The sequence below is a fragment of the Momordica charantia genome, assembly GCF_013281855.1.
Source record: "Momordica charantia cultivar OHB3-1 chromosome 4 unlocalized genomic scaffold, Mcharantia_2.0 BLBB01000004.1, whole genome shotgun sequence".
In the NCBI taxonomy this organism is placed as follows: Eukaryota; Viridiplantae; Streptophyta; class Magnoliopsida; order Cucurbitales; family Cucurbitaceae; genus Momordica; species Momordica charantia.
The window spans coordinates 2,915,121-2,935,376 of record NW_028275162.1 but is presented as its reverse complement, the minus strand read 5'-3'; the positions used below and the strand labels follow the sequence as shown (position 1 = coordinate 2,935,376).

General features: G+C 35.5%; 2 protein-coding genes across 5 annotated transcripts; both read right to left on the bottom strand.

Annotated features, from left to right (window-relative positions):
- Positions 1-408: 408 nt before the first annotated feature.
- LOC111007608 (mechanosensitive ion channel protein 6) lies at positions 409-5,411 on the bottom strand. 2 transcript variants are annotated; one of them, XM_022280022.2, is made up of 5 exons: positions 3,088-5,406; positions 2,426-2,549; positions 1,370-1,663; positions 1,076-1,278; positions 409-976 (listed from the first exon to the last, which is right to left on the bottom strand). In XM_022280022.2, the coding sequence occupies exons 1-5, from the start codon at positions 5,058-5,060 to the stop codon at positions 703-705; spliced, it is 2,868 nt and encodes a 955-aa protein (XP_022135714.1). In that variant the 5' UTR covers positions 5,061-5,406; the 3' UTR covers positions 409-702. The 2 variants fall into 2 exon arrangements, with proteins under 2 accessions (XP_022135714.1, XP_087978810.1); XM_088122684.1 differs by lacking the exon at positions 409-976 and having other exon boundaries at positions 1,136-1,283; positions 3,088-5,411.
- Positions 5,412-7,358: 1,947 nt separating this feature from the next.
- Positions 7,359-17,750, bottom strand: STY46 (ACT-like protein tyrosine kinase family protein). 3 transcript variants are annotated; one of them, XM_022280466.2, is made up of 16 exons: positions 17,398-17,748; positions 16,784-16,898; positions 15,874-15,971; positions 15,563-15,682; positions 15,238-15,292; positions 14,777-14,887; positions 14,324-14,374; positions 13,975-14,147; positions 13,774-13,881; positions 13,222-13,295; positions 12,932-13,107; positions 9,803-9,898; positions 8,847-8,927; positions 8,691-8,744; positions 8,343-8,477; positions 7,359-7,722 (listed from the first exon to the last, which is right to left on the bottom strand). In XM_022280466.2, the coding sequence occupies exons 1-16, from the start codon at positions 17,589-17,591 to the stop codon at positions 7,645-7,647; spliced, it is 1,719 nt and encodes a 572-aa protein (XP_022136158.1). In that variant the 5' UTR covers positions 17,592-17,748; the 3' UTR covers positions 7,359-7,644. The 3 variants fall into 3 exon arrangements, 2 of the variants coding, with proteins under 2 accessions (XP_022136158.1, XP_022136159.1); XM_022280467.2 differs by having other exon boundaries at positions 14,330-14,374; XR_015790259.1 differs by lacking the exon at positions 7,359-7,722 and having other exon boundaries at positions 8,392-8,477; positions 8,847-8,943; positions 17,398-17,750.
- Positions 17,751-20,256: the final 2,506 nt, after the last annotated feature.

Sequence of the window (20,256 nt, the reverse complement as noted above, 5' to 3'; positions counted from 1 at the left end):
AACGAAAAATAGTTACTTTATATTCCTTTTTTCAGAAAAAAGAATGATTACTAAACGTGTCATGTTTTTATTCTTAAAAAATATGAAAAATAAAAAACAAAAAACAAAAAACATTACCAAATGACCTGAATAGTTTATTATTTTTTTTTTATTTTTGGTTCCCCACATATTGTTGAGCTTCATCGTGCAATTCAATTACTATCCCAATATATTATTTCTGATGTAATTGAATTATTTTCTCCACTCATATATGTGTGTATATATACATATATATATATATATATATATATATATATATATATATAAATGAAGGACACATAGTTCATGGGTGCCTTCTTACATAGCAAGCAATCTACAATTTTGACATGGATGGGGGAACTGATACAAATAACTAAGTTCCCAGCCATATCAGAACAAACAAAAGTATCTATACTGATTAAACTTAGTACAGTGATATTTTGAACACTTTTATGTTTAAAAAAAAAAAAGATTAAGACCTCACTTAACTTCTCGACCGTTGACTTTCTCAATCACTATGACATTCTCGATCAGTGTAATGAAACATTTCTACCTATCTATCCCGTGATTCAAAACAAGATCATACTTGAGAAAGGATGTTAGAGTGTTTAGGCCTTAACTTTCTTGTCAGGATGATTGGTGAATCTCTATAACAAGTGAAAGTGAAGCCTTGTGTGTTGCTGTTCAAGTAGATGTAAAGCCCATGGAGGGTGCAGAAGAAGGCAGGGAATGGACATTGATATCGATGGGCAATAGACGGTATTGAATGTCGAGCTCTTGACAGACCTTCACGACCTGTTCGACCAAGACGGACCTCCGAGCCCATCTTTCGCCCGAGTCTTGGTGATTCATTCTGTGTGACAACCAAACTGCCAATCTCAGCCTATTTAACTCCTCTACATCCTTGAACACAAACATAGGGGAAGGGCTCCAGTGTGCTTTGTTGCCTTCAATGTAACTGCAGAAGCAGCAAAACAGAAGAACAATTATTATTTTGATGACAATGAAGATATGTTCAGGTTGGGCAGCAAGGTTGTTTTTTTCACAGCTGGCATACCTTATGATTCTCTGTTTCATGGTAGCAATTGTCTCGGCTGGTGTCGCTATATGGATGCAGAATTCAACGGATTCGCCCATGTCAGGACTACGGTAAAAATTGTGAATTAATTTGGTTGCAAGAACACTATTTGGGATTATAACCTTCAGGTTGTCATATCTCAAGAATACGGTGGTCAAGATGTTCATTTCCTCTACAACCATCTACACTTCATTGGGATGGATAGTAAGGTCCAAGGTTCAGAAACGAGAAGAACAATAGTTATGTTAAAAAGAAAAAACGAACTAGCACTACCTGCATTCCATCGATTTCACATCGATCTCCAACGTCAAACGGGTGCATGACAAACAAGAAGATGATTGCTTCGAATATGGTCTTGCAAGTGTTTCCAAAAATAAATGCCACGACCACTATTTGGGAACTAACGAAGGCGAAAAATTTGCTGCTCGCAATTCCTAGTAATATAAGCCATAAAATCAATATAAGGATGCCGAATATGACATTCACCATATGGTGTAGCCTATCAACAGCTGTTTTCGTATCATTCAACGTCAAAGCAAGGGATCTTCGTTCTCTGAAGGCATTGACCTGGAACAGAAGGATGTATCATACTGTCAAACATGGGAGGTGAAAATGCCAAAACACTAGACCTGGAACGGAAAAATACAGGAAGAAATTCTATCATAGATTGGCATGATCTGGATGACATTTGGATCCTTCTGAAGCATTTTTCTTGTTTGACATTGTTCACATTAAGAGGACTCATAAGTCTTAACACTATTGGGCATCCTCTGGTGAGAATGGCTGTTGCCAAAACAACCCGAGACCTGGTTTCGTACTCTTCCTAGTTTGCTAGAAGATTTATATTCTGATCTTTGACAAGGTAACTTGGCTGCCTAGTTTCTTCAAGGCATTTTAATTTTTCTATTTAGGAAAAAAAAAATTTACAGCACTCCACATGTTACCCTCCTCCGCAGCAGAAATTTCTTCCCACATTATAGTGAGATATGGTACTGTATTCAAAAGACGACGACCAAGAAAAAAGATATTCTAGAAAAAGGGTTGGATTCAGATTTGTCACTTGAAGTACATATTTATGAGGTAACTTGATTAGGTTTAAACTTTATATTTGAGATATTTTCTCTCTTCACAATTTCAGACAAAGATTTTCAAAATTTCTAATACAATGGTGTTAATTATCTTAGCTGAATCTAAAACTGAATTTCTCAACTCATTTTACAGCACTCAATGCCAGCCACTTTCTTTCTCAAAAATTTTATCTACTTGCAGTAATGACAACGGTACTAACAAAAGAGGGAAAGTTTTCTGAAATCAGTTATGCATTCTTACCACCCAATTTTTCAAGGAAGATTTACTTATCCTCCGGCTTTCGGTTGCTCCTTCAAAGAGACTCATTGTTCTCAAAACCTCATCTTCTCTCATGAAGCGCATTAAATCCTCCGGGTATATGTACCTGCAAGAAAAAATTGGAAAGAAGGTTATGTAATGTGATTGTCATACACAAAACAATGCATGAATTGTCTGTAATTTGAACTGGCACGACGTCAAAGATGAATAGAAAACTGAGCTAGAGTAGAGGATCAACATCAAAGTAGAATTGAAAAGAAGAAGAAGAAACCCAGCTAATCTTTTAAGCTTTTAAAATATTCAGTGAGAAATTTCCAGTGCCTGACATGGCGGGGGGCCTAGGTAGGCTTCATTGCTCACTAAAAATGTAGTTACTTTCTAATTATGCTTCCATTAGAGCCTAATGGTTCTTCCATTTTCCAGTGAAATTTACTGCCACCAGAATCGAATTGTCAAGAAAAACATCAATCGGAGAGAACAAGAGGAAAAGGGAAAAGATAACAGCAAAAGGAAAGATCCACGAAACAGTTTCAGTTTGTCGAGCAACAAAAAGCATACATGAAGATGTGATTAGGAGGGTTGGTTTCAAACAATGTATGTGAAATCACCCACACAAGAAGCAGAATATGAATGAAAGAACATACTTCAACTCACGCCGAGCCACATTCTGAAAAATCTTCTTTGCTGCAGCCTTTGCCTCGCGTTCACTTCTGATCTCTCTAGTAGATTCATCCTCAAGACACGGCCCAGGTATCTGCTCATCCAGTGTTGAAATACTCCCATATCGAACCATGTTCAACAACCTCTTCATATTCCAAGCAGATACATTCTTAGGACTTAGTTTATGCAAGTGGTCAATCGTTATGCCATCGTTTCCATTTTTGGTAAGTGGTCGAGAACTTTTTCCATGAGAACTTTTTCCATGAGAACTTTTCTGGTTCACTCCACCACCAATTACCCTTCCACTCTTTACAGAGGAGGTGTCTGCCTTGAGGTCAGGGGGTATGCTAACCCCTGCATTCTGTAATTTTTGGACTTCATCTGCAAGCCTCTCCTCTGCTTCCTCATTCTTCCGAATTTCAATCAGCGGCGGCCCCGAGAGTGTCTCGATGACATATTGGTTAAACAATGATTCCTGAATTCGATCAAAGTATGTGCTCACATGGAAAGAAGATGCAAGCACCTTCACCATCAGGGTTTTCACTAGCCAAATCAAGGTGCTGACCAAGAGAGAAACTAAAACTCTCCTCACGTATTTGAGCACAGTGCCATTGGTTTCACTCTCAACCCGCTTATTGAACAACAAACGCCACGCGATCAGAACAAGGCCTAACCATATACAATTCTGCACTGGCTTTCTAACCCCATATACAAAATACAGAAGCCTTTTACGCAAAAGAAAATTTCTCTCGATGCAAAACACTATGATCCTAATCCCCCAACCAGACACCAATCGTCCACAAATCAGTATCAAAACCATCACCTCCCATTTCCATATATTCAACTCCCATAGGCTCATTGCCCTCAAATAAGGAATATAAAGAGTGCAAACTAAAGCCCCAGTGATTAGAACCAAACTGATCCATTGCAGCAGTGTTAGAACACTGAAATCGCTCCTTTTAAAATCCTCTGGAAGGTCCTCCTCCAGAAAGGGGTCATCGTCCTCCTCCTCACCCTTGCCCAGAAACCCAGATCGTAGCGGTCCCGATTTAGGAATGAGGCCAGATAGGAGGGCTGGTTCTTCCGGCGGGTCCATCAATCTTGACTTGGTTTTCGCCCTCAGCAAATGAGACGTCCTCTGGAACGAAAGCTCTCTCTGAAAAGACAAATTAGACGTGCACCTCGCAGCCTCAGCAGCACAATCATTCTGAACACCAGATATAGTCGGAGATCCATGACGTTCGTGATGCGATTGTTGCCATGGCGATTGCTGTCCTTTGTACTCATCTTGCAGCTCGCGGGAGTCTCTGTATCGCCTCCGAATCGAGTCATTGCTTGAACTTTCGGTCGAATCCTGCTGGAACGAAACCTTGAGATCCTTAGAAGTCTGACTCAACGGCGACTCTGCCAACGGAGGTATAATCCTATCTTGTTGCAGCTCCTCCATCTCCAAATCCATGTCCAAAGTCGTTTCCCCCCTCAATTTCTGCTTGTGAAGAAACTCCCCAATCAGCTTCATCGGAGGATCCTCCACCTCCACACCGTACCCACGCTGTACAAATTCAAAACCCTCATTCCTATCACCATTATCACTCGCTCTCGCACCACTAACCCTACTCGCACCACTAGCCCTACTCGCCCCATTTTCCCCCTTTCCGTCATTGTTCCAGAAATCGTAGTTGGTTTCCCGCCAAACCTTCCCGCCATTGCCTTCTACTGGTCTCGAAACAGCCGCAGAACCGCCATCGTCGATCTTCAGAATAACCTCCGTGCGGTCAGATGGATCGCAATCGTTCATCGATCGACGACCCCTATGGCGATGAACTGCAGCAGGTTCGTGATCGAGAAGAATGGGGAGCTCCTTGTGACTGATTTCGGTCCCTCCTCCGCCAGCAGAAATCTTCCTTGTGTGCTTAAAGGACACATTGCTCTTGAAGGATTTCTTAATCGTATCCATTACGAAATTATCGTTCCCCGCGTACACGATTATATTATATTGTTGGAAAAAAGGGAGAAGAAATTCAGAAAATGAGAATGAAATTCCGTCGGGAGCAAAATTCTCAGGAAGGTTGCAATAAGAATGCCATTAAAAGTAAGGTATTGAGAATTCCAGAAGCGAGCAGGTTGGGGAGAAAGCGAGAGGGAGATTCTGCAACGAATCGCAAAATGTGGCGATGGCGATACTGATCCATCACAGAGAGAGGGAGAGAGAAGAAGAAGAAGGGCTAACCAATTTGCATGGGATTTAGTTTTTTGGTTCTTTAAACTTTAAAACAAACAAATATTATATTTATGCAAACGCCATGCACTCGCCACAAATGCCCAACTTCATTCGACCCATATCATAACCCACCCAAATTATGGTTTTTTCGGGTTTTTTTTTTCTTTTGTGTCAATTTTTCCATTTTATGAAAATATCGATGTCTATTCCATATTTATACGAATAGACAACTAGGCATTTCACCATTTTTAAATAAGTTTAGAAATCTTATTATTATTATTTTTATATTCAATATTTCGTTGAATTTTTTTATAATATAGTGGAAATATCGATGTCGAATTCATAGTCATATGAAGACTTCGATGGAAATGATAACATGTTGATGAAAATTTAAAATTCATCTGTTATGTTATCATACTTTTTTTTAATTTATATTCCTCTGGTTGGTGAACGTTGAAGTTGGCTAGTGATTAACTTATTTAATATGATTAATTAGTTTTCAACCAAAAAAAAATTGAAAAATTGATGGTTAATTAGTGAGTTTAGGATAATTTTAGAAAGGAGGTCATTGAGAAAGTTTTTACCTCCTCTTTAAATTTTATAAGAAGTTGACAAAATTTTCCTCTTTTTCTTGTTGTTGGCCAATGAATATAAGTTTATTTCAACTTAAAGAGTATTGTATTATATAAGTTTATCCTATTTTATTTTTAATATTCATTGATGGAAGGGGCATGATTGAAAAATATTACAATACAAGAGAGTTTGAACTTTTTAAAAAAGGTGGGATTAAATAGAAAAAACACTCAAAAGATTAAAATATATATTTAAAAGATTTTAAACAATGTGTCGAACATTTTTAAATTGAATAAATATTTTCAATGTAATTTTTTTTCTAATATAATATTATAAATGTGAAAATAGAAATATGAATTTTCAACCTACCATGGTGGCTTATCAGATAGAACTATACTCAGGTTAACAAATAAAATTTTAATAGTTTTGGAATTGAATAATGGAATATTAATTTGATTATGTATTTCTTCACGATATACAACTAAAAATTCAATCAGTCTGGTTTAAGTGAAAAAATATATATTTAAATCTAAAGAAATGTAAACAAACTTATGACTCAACTTTATAATTGAGTTAAAGCTCCTTGGTTTATTAATCAATTCATCTAAAATCATTTCGTAGTCTCTTCGAAAGCGTTACCTTATTTTGTTTAGTACAACAAATTTGAAATATGAGGATTTGAACCTTAGGAAATAGTTTATATTTATTCCTTTGTCATGATTTATTATTTTCAGTCTTCAGTTAATTATTTTTTAAGTAATTTTATTGGGTGAGCCAACTTCAATTTTATCAAACCACATCCAAGTGAGAGAACTAACCCATCGATAAAAATATATTTGCAAATACTAATTTTGTGTTTGTATTTTTTAATTGATTTTAGAAATTTGGTTGAGACTTTGTACATTGCTTTACTTGCAGGATTGGATTTAGCATTGACTTTATTTTAAATTGTTGGTGGTACATAAGCCAATTTTTTATAACTTTTTTCAAAATAGTAATTTTTGTTTTTAGAAAATTGACTAAAAGTAAAAGAAAAATTACAAGCAAACTAGCATAATTTTAAAAAATTAAAAATTAAAAATGAAATTGTCATGAAAGGAAACTTAACTCTAATTTATTATATGTAATTTTCTAATTTGGTTTTCGAAAATGCATTATCTTCAACATACCAATTATTTTTTTTAGTACATTGTAGTGGTGGAGATTCGAACTCATGACCTTCTTGTCAGAGATATGTGCCTTCAACAGACCAATTATTAATTGAATAAGAAAACCTAGAAAAAGATGTAAAAGATAGATTTGTCTCTTGCAAATAAAACAATTATTATATAAAAATAAGAACAAAAGGTTAACGTAGATGATTTTCATGGATGTATTGCCATTGCCCAATACAAAATTGCTGATGAAGTCCTTCGAGAGATAATTAAAACTGAAAAAAAGAAAAAATGAAAAAAAAAAAGGTATCTAAAAATCCTTATTATAAAAGCTGCGACTCATCACAACTATAACACCTTTAATGGAAGAAATATTAAAAAGGAAGAAAACTTCAAACTATTACCACGAAGGGAAACAATTAATCGGTTAGAAAAATTGATAGAAGAAATAAATGAAGGAAAAAGGAAAGGGAAATGAAAGGGGGGGAAAAGTTAAAAGTAAAATGTTGTGGTGACAAATTACTATACATGACAGACAAGGTTGGAGATTAGCCAACAATGTTAAAATTGCCAACGGCCTTCTTTCTCACTTATCAGTGATGATTTCTTCTCAACACGGAAAGGAATCCTCCACTCTTCTCCTTTCGTCGGTCCTCACCGTCTTCTGCAACCTGCTCGACATTGTATGGTGTAGAATGTTAATTCAAAGACAAATGTAACATGCCAAATTGAGCATAGCTCAATCAGTTAAAGTATATATCTTCGACAAAAAGATTAGAAGCTTGGTTCCAAGCTTCCTATCCTAACGTGATTTGACTTACAAGTGTAATTTCTTATAAATAATATATTTTTGATAAATAAACTACTTCTTCAAATTACATTCTTGTAAGTTTAATGTATATATCATTCCTATTATTACCATATTAAACTACAATGAAATAAGGTTTTTCATTTAGTTGATCATATTTGGATTTAGATTATGCAAAATATATGGAGAAAAAATGAGTGAGTTTTTAGGTAGGTAAAAAGTAGTTTAGGGATGTGACCAAATTAGAACTTTTAAAACCATTAAAACTAAATTGAAAATATAGGGCTTCATTGAAACTTTTAGAATTATAAAGATCGAATTGAACGATGTTTTTAATTTTAAAAGACCAAAATCAGTTATCAGAGATTTTGGTCAGAAAGAAACAACATTATGTTATGGAAAAGTTTTATCAAATCGCATTCTTCTATCCAAAATAAAATTGTAAAAATAAAAATAAAAAGAAGCAAGTCATGGAGAACTTACTTCCTTCGCTATCTGCAACAATATCTCGATAATTTCGGAGAAGTCAGGCCGAGATGAGGGGTCCTGCTGCCAACATCTTTCCAGCAACTCAGCCAGTTTGGGATTCGTGTGCTTCGGAATAGTAGGCCGCAAACCCTGAAAAAACATGCACCGTCGATTACACCACAAATATTTGAATTGAATGATCACAACCGCACACATGCTAACGAATGGATGGAAGGAAAATGCCATTTTTCACCTCTTAAGGAAGAAGCCACTGGAGCACTTTACGACTAGTCGACTCAACAATTTAAGATTCCAATTTAAATAACATAAACTACAGCTAAATTTTATGGAATGCAATTGTACCTTTTGGACGACTCCGACCGCAGCTTGTAATGGAGTTAGGAATTCATAAGGTAGCTGGAAAGAAAAACCAATGAGCATCATTTATATGGAAAAAGAACACTAGGGAGGAGGGATGAATAACAATCGGGAGAAAAGGTAGACCGCCATTTATTGTACCTTTCCAGTAAGCAACTCCCACAAGACAATTCCGAAACTGAAAACGTCGGCCTTGTGATCATATGGTTTATGTTCTATAACCTTCAATACGAAGTAACTGGAGTAAGAAGATGACAAGATGAGTAAACTATATATCTTCCAGTAAACTGCCCGCTAGATTTTTGCAGGTTGATGGAAAGGAAGATGATCGACCTCAAAACAACCAAAGTGGGGAAAAATGGAGAAGAAAGAAATGGCTATATACCAATTTGATGAAATCACAGCAGCCAGATAACTCAAAATATAGTTTAACTTGTCAAGACAACGATAGATTATCGCATGTCTTTTAAATTGTGGAATTCAACGAGTGAGCATGCATGGCTCAGTGAGGTCAGCATGTAGATATAATGAAGCATGAGATGAAAGGATTTCTTATTCTAAAACATGAGGACTTCATCATTGAATTTAGAAAAGACATCCCAACCAGTTTCTTCCCTACACGATTAAGAACAGAAACATTTTCTCTAAAAAGTAAAAACAAAATCAATGGAATGTAAAACCCGTCATCAAACAAGTCAAAGTACTGTGATTTTCAAGAAAAACCGGTGTCACTGTATACAAACATATCACATCTACGCTTTGTTCGTGCTTTAATAAGCTAACATTCATCTGAAAAAAATATTCCTAAGGTGCTCGTGCATATTACCCAAAAGCATACCATAAATCTAACCAAAAAATCTAAAACTGAAAACAGGCTAAGCAGTGTTCGGTGTTTAAGGGACTGGGTGTTAATTTTCTATAACTAAAGCACACATTTAAGTATATCACCTAGTTCCTACAGTTATAGACAATTGCTGGCCAAAGATCACATGTAAATATGTAATCTGCAGTTCACTTTCAATAAATATGACATAGTGGCATGTGTCAAAGCCTCATTTATACTAGAATATATAGCCTCCATCTTTCCATGAATATACCTCAGGAGCCATCCACCGATACGTCCCAGTTTCTGCTGTCATAACTCCTGATTGAGATTTTACTCTGGCAACACCAAAATCAGCAACCTTGACAACCTGCAGCGGAAGGTGGGTGTGACTTGTGAGAGAGATGCCCATTCTCCGGATCATAGAACAAAATGAGTTAAATTATACAATATTCACATGCAACTACATGTTCAGAAAATCTTGTATACACCCATCTACAAAGATCAAACTTTTGAATCCACACAATTTGTAACAACCCACCCTAGGTTGGCTTAATGGTGATAAAACCACAGACTCCTATGTTTTCGAGGTCTCATAGGTTCAAAGGATTATAGCAATCTAACTAAGATGGCTAAACATCCTTCAAGTTTTCCACCTCCAAATGTTGTAGGATCAGCCGTTGTCCCATGCAAGCTTGTCAAGACAGGACACATGCTACCCTGAACACCTATAATAATTATGTTAAATGAATGATGGTATGTAAATTTCAAAATAGTACGGGGAGTCCCTTTCGGTATCCTAAGTTATTACATGAAGATCACATGAAATTGGCAGATATCAATTTTATACGCAACCATGTTTACTTCATCAAATTAAAACTCACGGTATTTCTAACTTAATTAATAAAACGCATTTTGGCGTTGAAAACTCACGTCATCATTTTGTCAATGAATTTTGAGGTTTTGTGATGATAAGGTATGGTACATTGGGCTACGAATTCTTTGACGATGTCGCATGCTTTGCTCAAAGCTTTTGGTTCTTGTAGCAAATGTAGCTGGAAAAAGGTTTGGCGAATGGTTATCTAAATAGTTTCCACAAGTAGTTAAAGGAAAAAAATAGACTTGTGATTTGCAATCAATGCATCATCTTTTTTAATAAGAAACCGGATTTTCATTGAAAATCAATGCATCATTGTTTAGTGATAAACTCGAATATCCTTGTTAGAATTTTCCAATCAGCCTCCGGACTCGAGATTAATTATGGGAAAACTCTTTTCATAAGCATCAACTTGAGCCTGGAAGAAAAAAGTCTTCAAGTGTCTAGGCTCAAGTGTTCGAGTTTCGAACAATCAATTGGGTACTTAAATGTCCTATTTAATGGTAATCCTAAATCAATGGAATTACAGAACCCAATGTAGAAGCAAATTTGTGAAAACCAAGCTATGCTTTGTACTCTAAACAGGCAATATAAACTTTAGCCTAGACAATTTTATCCAGCAATTCCCATTTACTTTTTGTCTTTGGAATTCTTAGAAAGGTTACAAATCCGCTGAAGAAAATTAGAATTCTTTTAAGGGACAAAAAATGCAAAGAAGCTTACGTAGCCAAGTGGTTGAGATACCTAAGATAAGATTACGGTGAGAAATTCTCCGCTTTTTTTTATAAAAAAAGACTTTTTTGGGTGGTTCTTTGGAAGATGCTCTTGGAAGGATATCGCTCATGAAAATATTTTCAAGATTCAAAGTAGTAAGCAACAATATGTTAGGTATTGGGTTATTATTTATGTATAACAAAGAACAAGAAGGTGCCAATGAACCACACAAGACCTGCTAGCCAATTCGAGAAGACTAGTTCTCTCCTGCACACAAGTACCTCTACCCAAAGTGCTCAATGCCCTTCCTCGTGACTCTTTGACAGCATATATTTCCACCCAACCTAACTAACTATTAGAGGTTAAATCCCATTTTTGCCATTTTCTATAATAGACATGTACAGTGGGGGCTTTTCCCCTTCCTCGTATATATTGACATTAGGATGTCTAGCACAATACACAATTTTTGGAGGCCACCTGAACTGCAGCAATTCAACATCTCAAGACAAGAACCTTTTCTCTAAGACTCTTGGGTAGCCCTTTCAAAAAATTGAAGCAGTACAGAGGGCTAGAATGGTAGATTGGTAGGTGCAAAAAAATGGAACCTAAACTTTATAAGGATAGGGTATTAAGAACCAGATGAAGTTGAGGGGGGTGGTTGGTCACGATACAATAGAGAATTTTAGAACTCAAGGAAACAATTGTACAACCTACAGAACAGATCCTATTCAAGTAAGGTCGTAGAGACAATAGAGAATTGGGCAGTTACTGAATTTGAGTCTAGACCAAGGAATGTAGTTGTTGGTTGTTGCAACCCTGGAAAAGTAATATGTGCAAAGGTCGATGGATCACCTACGTCATTTTGAACATAGCATGCATTGAGGCCACCTTTCATTCAAAGGATGGATGGAAAGATGAATTCAACCAACGCTCTAGAGTGCTCCATCCATACTTCCCTATGGGAAGTGAACCAGAGAGAGGCAGCCCTCTGCTTCTCAAACATTGCTGAAGTAGTCACCAGTCTATAGAGTAATTAACAACTACCTAGGCTACAAGCTTATATTCCTAGCTGTCTTTTTTCTTCATGTAACTTTTGTTGAAATCTGAGATTTTGGTCATTTCTTCTTCTGAAGCACAACAGAAGGCATTATTGTGAGCAAGAGGGGTCCTCTTTGTGTTCTTCTTCTGGACCATAGATGTATTCTGAAGGTTTGAACCATAAGTGAATCAAGGGAATTTTCGACGAATTCCCTTTTTAAGCAACTGATGGAAACAAAGGATTTTCACTCCCACTAAACTTACCGAGGTAACAAGGAAAAATAAAACCCCAGAGAAAGTGACGTTATTTTCATGGACCCTAGTACATGGGAGGATCAATACAAGAGGTTGTCAAAGAAGGCCTCTTAGTATGGCCATTAACCCAACCTGCTTTGTGTTCTACTGATGAAATTGTTGCATTTAAACTCAACCAATAAACTAGTGGAATTATAGCAGTAAGGTTTAATTGCAACAATTTTGTTACCCAGGGGGATTAATTGCTCAAAATGAAAGTTTAAGAGTACGGTGGTAAATAACCACGAGTGTTCATATTAGCCAACACATCTATTTATCCCATGGGATAGCTACCTAACCAAATAATATTTGGTATTGAAAAACTACTTAATTAAACCATCAACAACAAATGTGAGCTGAATAAACTTATGTACAGGCTAAAAAGTGCAAATATTTCTAGAAAGTTAGCATATTAAGGACTAGAATTGAGAAGAGCATGCATGACATCAAAACGAAAAACTGGAAAGAAACTTTTCTTACTTCATTTTCATCCATCAGAAGATTGGCAGCCTTTAGGTCTCTGTGAATTATATTATTTTGGTGCAAGTAGTTCATTCCCTTGGAGACATCAATGGCTACCTTGAGCAAAGATGGAAGCCTAAAAGTGCCCTTTTGTTTATGTAGATAGTCGTAGACACTACCGCCAGACATAAATTCTGAAGGGAAAAAATAGAAAAATGATTACAGATTTAATCCAAAGAAATAATATTTCATTATTTTGTCCAATAGGGTTACAAAGATAAACTTAATGAACTCTATGCTTGATTCACCTGTTACAATGCACAGGCTTGGGGGCTTGGTACATGCACCTATAAACTGTACAACATTCTTGTGCCTGACTTTTCTGCCAGTCAAAAATAAATGTTCATCAAAAGATTATTGACACAGAACTCAACATAAAGCAGATTAGCTCAACCTCTCTACACATCACTAGAATAAGAAAGAGATGAAAGACTGAAAAAATTGAAGCAGTAGAAAATTTACTTTGAAGGGAGTTATTATCATAGACAATCTCGGTAAAGGAACAAATTCACTTGTCACAAGTAGCTTATATTCCATTGCTTCAGTTCCTCTCCAATCAACAACAAGCGAACCCCCCCCCCCCCCAAAATGTATGTTTAGGTGCATGAATGGTATAAATCTAGCCATTAGATTATAATATGCTTCAATCACAAAATGAAAGGAATTTATTGGGTCGATGATCAGTGTGTTTATGGACCTAGAAATGATGATTCCTATGTCATGAATGTTAAATAACTTGATTAAAATAACCATAAAATAAAATGTTAGATTAAGAATAACAGACAATATCTGAGACCTACCTCATAATGTATACCTCCTGGGCAAACTCACTTTGCATGTCTGAATTCACACGTTCTGGTTTGAGGACTTTAATAGCCACTTCCTGACTGCAGTACGTACCTTTATACCTGGTTTTGTTGATAAAGATATTTAGGCTCACATAAAACTGTATCAAGCAGATGTACATAAGAGAAGCATGAAAAGAAAAGTTTTGAACTTACAGATCCCCATACGACCCAGATGCAACTTTATGCTCAAACTTCAGATGTCTAGGATTAATTTCCCATACATCAGTCCCATCCGTGGGTATTTCCACCCGATCAGGCTCGCATTTAATTGTTATATCACGTTCCCCTACAGGAGATGAGGATTTATGGTTTGGCCAAGCCTGCCTCTGACAAGAAAAGAAAATTTCCAAAGAGAATTATACACAAATTCATGGTGAAAGAATAAACTGACATGAGAACATAAAACAGACAGTAGACATGGGTTGACTGAGCAAATAATCGTAAAGCAAATAGGAACCTAGACGCACAATTTTAATTCAACCAATAATTAATGAGGAGCTACCTCAACCTGTAAGACTTCCTTCTCTAAGGCAGTCTTCAATCTCTCTGTCTCCTGTTTCAGTACCAAAATACAAATTAAATTTGAACATGGGTTAAAATTTCAACTTGCATGTTTGATGTACAGTATAGAAAACAACCCAAAACAATAGTTATCCGTTTCTTCTTGATTAATATTGCTCTCACAAAATTTGGAAAGGGCAAACACTAAAGGTTTAAAACTTATTGGAACCTAATATAATGCTACTAAATACATTATAGAAGTGTACTTGAAGGCACTAAACTTTCACCTTCAACATTATCACAACTAAAGCCCAAGGTTTTAGCGGAATGCCTTTCCATCAGGGAAAGGAACAGACCAGACAAAAATTCCTTATCCACATTTTCCTTTTATTTTGGAAGGGATAAAAGAGAAACTACATTTCAGCTCAGGTGTACCTAAAAGAATAATATATACCTCATAGGGCCAACCATCAACTACAAAAACGTCCAAGGAGAAGCCATCAACAGTGGAAAATGCATGTGCCTCCTGGATGTTCAGCCCAATCTCCGCAAGCAAGGAAGTCAACTAAAAATATATAAGAAGCAGCAGCTAAGCAAAGTAAAAGATAACAAGGTAAAGATTCAGAAACTTATTCACGCGCTTTATATGACTAGACATTAGCAAAATCCCGTTTCAAATGGATGGAGTATCTATTGATAAAATCTTTATGTGGATAAAAGCTTTAATGTAAGATAAATTAACAATTCTGACTTTATAGCTAAATTAATGGTCATGACTGACTTTTACGAAAGAGGTTTACAAGGCACCTAAACTAGTTACCCATTTCCAGGACCACTAGTCAGTACCAGCATAAGAATACCATGTGCCTACCATACACACAGACTCTGCAGAGGGATCAAATGTATGGGAGATACCTGACTGAGAAGTTTCGGCTTATCATCCGTTGAGAAAGTTATTTCATGCATCGGCCTACATTATTTGTCAAACCAACAAAGAAATAAATGTCAATTAAATGCAGAAACAGTTGGTAGAGTGAAAAAAACAAAGGATCAAGTTTCATAAAAATAGTTAAGTTTCAATAAACCACTTTTCTTCTCACAGAAGTACTGGTACATGTATGAAACAGATAGATCTACTAAAACAATTTAGATAATTTGAAATCCACAATTAAATTTTAAAAACAACAAATGCAGTAAAACCATACTCGTTTAACTTCTAATGCAATGGAATGGAAATTACCGAAAAAACTGTGTTCTGGCATGTACAGAATGATCCACCTCCAGATCCTGAGCATTATTAGCTTCAAGGGCGAGGGCCTCGAGGTTAGGAGATGACCCAAAGGCAGGTGGTGGATGTATGCTAAAAAATTTGAAAATCAAAAGATTCTATACATTAATAAGAAGATAACAAATACTACAATCAGCATTACAAAGAAATAAGATGTGATTTGATTGGATTCGTGATTTTCAAACATGATAACAAGACAAGGTTAACATAATCAGAGTTATTACACACTAACCATACAAGAAGATAAGGAAATAAAAGCATACCTCTGTCTGCTCAAAAAATTTGCAGAATTGTGATCAGCATCTTTTACAGGATATGAATCAGCAAAATCAGCTGAATTCCCATCAGAAATGGCATGAACCTAGAGCAGCATGATTCATAAAAATTAATTTACCGAAGATGCATCAAGTGAAACTAAGAAGAGAAAATAAAAAGTCCCTTCACAAGTAACTAATCATAATCCTTCAGAAATGAAAGTTGAAAGTTGAAAGTTGAAAAGAAAGCAAATAAGTGACGTTGATTTCAGATAAGAATTTATATTCTAATTGAAACAAAACTTTCTACCGCAAATCATTAAAGTTGCAAAGGTAAACAACCATATGAAATAAAAACAGCATGGATACTATGTGAAGAACTCAGCCAAAGATCAGAATTAGCAGCAGATTTCAGGAAAGTCGAGCCAGAATTCTAAGATTATAATAAAAGAATAATTGACCTGGTGGTCTAGAATGCTGGTGCATACTTCATATGCCTGGATTCAATTACATTCCTCAGCTTTGTAAAATAAACACTAACATTCCATTTTAATAATTTAATCCAACCTGTCATTATGTGAAAGCACGGTTGATGGATCAATTTAGCTTATTATATGATCACTACTCTTTGTTCCTAAATTCCAGTAAGATCACTAGAAAAAAGACGGTGTTCCAATCTATTGCCAAAAAGAACCAACCAAATTATCTGATAGAGATACACAAATAACTGCTAGTCCCTCATCAATGACCGGAAAACGTTCCATGCAGGTTTAACAATATCTAGTAATCCAGTCCTAAACAATAAAATGCACATTGTACTACATTCTTGACAAACACTGTGGATGACATGTCGTGGTGTGGGGAGAGGGAAAAAGAAAAACGCTCAATAAACTTAAATCGTTGTTATGGGCTTGCTCACCTGCACTAGGCGGACTTCAATTGCAGGTCGATTTGCAGGATCGTGAGCAACTTGCAATAACCTTTTATGCATGAGAACATCTTCTGCCCTCTCCACATTTACGTCGAGAGCATATCTGCAGAGCATTGAATCTAATTGATCGACTATTTGTCAACCGAACAAGAAGTAGAAAATATGATACTCAAAAACTAAGCGGCTAAACTCAGAAAGTGTTCAGGACGGCATAATTAACATTGCTAGCAGAAGCAACAGAGCTGAAATAACTCTCAAAACAAACTCATATCAAATCTGTTTATTCAAGCGAGCATGAGAAGAAAGGTAGAGTCGGCAATATAAACATATTATCCGCTCTCCTCTACTCCAAAACTGACAAGCTGATCCGATGCTAATCCGATAAAAGAAACAAAACAAAAAGGACAAACAATACATGAAAAAACAACATTGATTCACAAAACAAACAAAAAGGAAACGCAATCCAGAAATCAATAACCGGCTAACCAGCTGTCAAACAAGGGATTGGAGAAAACGAAAACCTCGATCGTGAAAATGCGAAAAAGGAGTCAAAAGAAGAAATGCAGGAGAGAGTACGGAAGCAAAGAGTAGGTTAAAAGTACCGAGTGGGTAGGCGATTGAAGTGAGTCCATAACTCGTCGTCAAAACCAGGCTGAATGGCCTCCTGGTTGTTGGAATCCTTCAGACGCCGGAGAACCTCATTGTAAACCTCAAACTTTTGCCTCTGTTTCCGACTCTGCGCCGGCGTCGAGTCGTTCGCTCTACTCCCACAGCTCTCGTTATCCTCCATAACCATTAGGGGAAAAGCAAGGAAAATGAAGAAGCAAAGGGCCAGAGAAAACAGAATAAAATGCGAGAAACTTTCGATCTCTAAACTCACAGAAGGTTTACGTGAAAACCAAAAACGGTGGTTGATTGTGAGGAAAGAAACGAAACCCAAAACCAAAAAACCGAGTTTATATGAAGAGACACAGATTTAATAGGGCCAGATAAAGACTCGAAACAGGAAATTAATATTTAATAATTATTAATTAAGTAAGATGGAATTTTTTATTTTTATCTTTGATGAAACGTTTTTCTTTTTTTTTTCTCTTTTTTTAATTTTTAAATTTTAATTATCGTTTGCGCGGAACAGAGAATCAGAGCCGAGGAGGATTCAACTGCTAATCCGGCGACGCCTTTTTCATTTTCAATAAAATAAGGGGAAAATTCGGGTGCGGCGAGGCTGTATCGTCGTTGGCATAAGGATGCGCACTTGGCATCTTGATTTTATCTGGAAATAAAATAAAATAAAACACGTTGGGGCCCATTTGGAAAATGACGTTTTTGTAAGGGGTTTTCTGTAAAATCTTGTTTAAGTTTGTTGAATTTGGAAAAGCTGTCAAAATTTTTATTGCCACCCCCCCCCCCCTAAATTCTTCCCTCGGTCCAAATTTAGAATCGATTTTATTCTTATCTTTCTTATTTTAAAAGAATAAATTTGTTCTTATCTAGTTTTTAGAAAGTATATATTTTTTAAATCTCAACTAAATAAGTTTCTAAACAAAATTAGATCAATTTAGTAACGTATTTATTTTTTTTTGTTTTTCATTATTACAAATTTGTTCGACTTCTATACTATATCCTTTTGTGTATTTCTTTAAATCATAGCCTTTTTTAGACCTGACAAAATCATTATTTGATCTTAGTTTCATTTTAAAACCGATTTAGAAATAAAATATTGAGTCAAACCATCTTAATAATTAATATAATGAAATTGTTTAGATAAATACAGGAAATTGACTCAAATTTTCATTTGTGTTTCTATTTCAATACAAATATATAATCAAATATCAAAAATCAAAAATATTAATTCTTTATTAAAAAAAACTAGGTTGCGAGTGGTTTTCTCTTTCTTACTTTTTTTCACATAATAAATATTAGTTATTTTATCCCAAAAAATTACTTGTAATGGGACGTTACAATTACGAAATGGTAAATATCACGTACCTAAACGATGACAAATACTTTTTTTTTCTTTAAAAATTGTTATAATTAATCAAATAGCGAGTTCATGAATATTTGAACTCCAATATTCAAGAAAAAACATAATGTTTGGCAGAGGAACGGTAAATCAGAGCTTGATTTTTTTTCTAAGACGATATTTTTCGTTTTCGAGTAAATTATCTATTCCATCTAAATAATTTCATTTCAAGGCCAAATGTATGGCGGATGATGGAGTGCCACCAAAAGAGAAGATTGTGGATAACGTAGATTTAATAATGATGTGCCATAAAACTGTAGGTTTTTTTTAATTATTATTATTATTTTTTACGAAATAAATTAAATTTTTAAGGAAGTGGGCCTCACGCCCAATAATCTGCGAGTGGGGGAGGTCGCTGTTCGACATTTGCCACATGAGCCCCTCCCCCTCCCCTTCCCCCCATCAGGTAAGGAATAAAAAATTAAAATACAAAAAAAATAAATAATCCATTTGGGGGACCGGAAATGGCATATTCTGAGAGCCCACAGATTTGGATAAGCTCGGGGTGCGAAAAGACAGATATAACCCTAGTTTTTGTAGATTTCCAAATGAGATGGCTTGGAGTTTCTCCACTACCGGTCGGGTGGGGCCTGATTTTACCTCCGGAATGCTTGGAGGAAAAGTTTGTTTTCTCGAGGGTATATCCGTAGTTTCATATTCTTATTATTCTCCTCTATTCCCCTCGGATTCAGATAATAATTCTAAATAATAAAGTTCTTTATTATTTTTTTTTCCTGCTAGAAATAGAATATCTTATTTGTGGCTATTTTAAATTTAATATAATTTAGATTAGTATCAATACAGTTGAAAGTACTGCTAAACTTCTACCTTCCATACAGAATAGCCATTTCGCTTTTTACATAGGGACATATTATAAATAGGATAAGAAATCTCTATTTACGACGAGGTGGAGGATTTTGTCTTCATATCTTTTTGACCCGTTCCACTCGGTTATATATGAGATCTAGAAACCACTTAAATAATTTTTTATATTCGATATCTAGATGACAATTTATATTCATTATTTATGGTTTTAATTTTTTTTTTTGGTTGCAAGATATAAAATTTTGAGATTTAGGTTTAGCCTAATTCATAAAGAAGGGAGTAATAAAGAAATTCCTTTGATCAAAACACCCATTGGTCAAAGACGGAGGGAGAAAATGGTAAGTGGGCGACTTGCAAATATTTTGGGATCTAAGTGATTTTTTAATTAAATTATTGAGATTTTTTTTTCAACGGATATTATTTAAAATTTAAGTGATTAAGGCACGTGGGTCAACAACATTTATAGTTGACAAAATGAGGGTTTTCTTCTTCCCTTATTCCGACCGAATATCCTTTTAACATCCTAAAAATGGCCACGCAACATTAATTTATAAAATATCTACTTTATTTTATAAATTTCTAATTTTGTGAAAGTTTGTTATTTTCCCTAAAT

Bases quoted from the DNA above. Each gene is read 5' to 3' on its own strand.
- LOC111007608 (XM_022280022.2), bottom strand. From the start codon at position 5,060: ATGGATACGATTAAGAAATCCTTCAAGAGCAATGTGTCCTTTAAGCAC. The intron at 1,664-2,425 runs GTAAGAATGCAT...CTTCTGTTCCAG, and splicing joins CTTCCTTGAAAAATTGGGTG to GTCAATGCCTTCAGAGAACG. The intron at 1,279-1,369 runs GTAGTGCTAGTT...AATGAAGTGTAG, and splicing joins GTGAAATCGATGGAATGCAG to ATGGTTGTAGAGGAAATGAA.
- STY46 (XM_022280466.2), bottom strand. From the start codon at position 17,591: ATGGTTATGGAGGATAACGAGAGCTGTGGGAGTAGAGCGAACGACTCG. The intron at 16,899-17,397 runs GTACTTTTAACC...AATGCTCTGCAG, and splicing joins TTCAATCGCCTACCCACTCG to ATATGCTCTCGACGTAAATG. The intron at 8,928-9,802 runs GTATATTCATGG...TTCGTATTGAAG, and splicing joins ATCGGTGGATGGCTCCTGAG to GTTATAGAACATAAACCATA.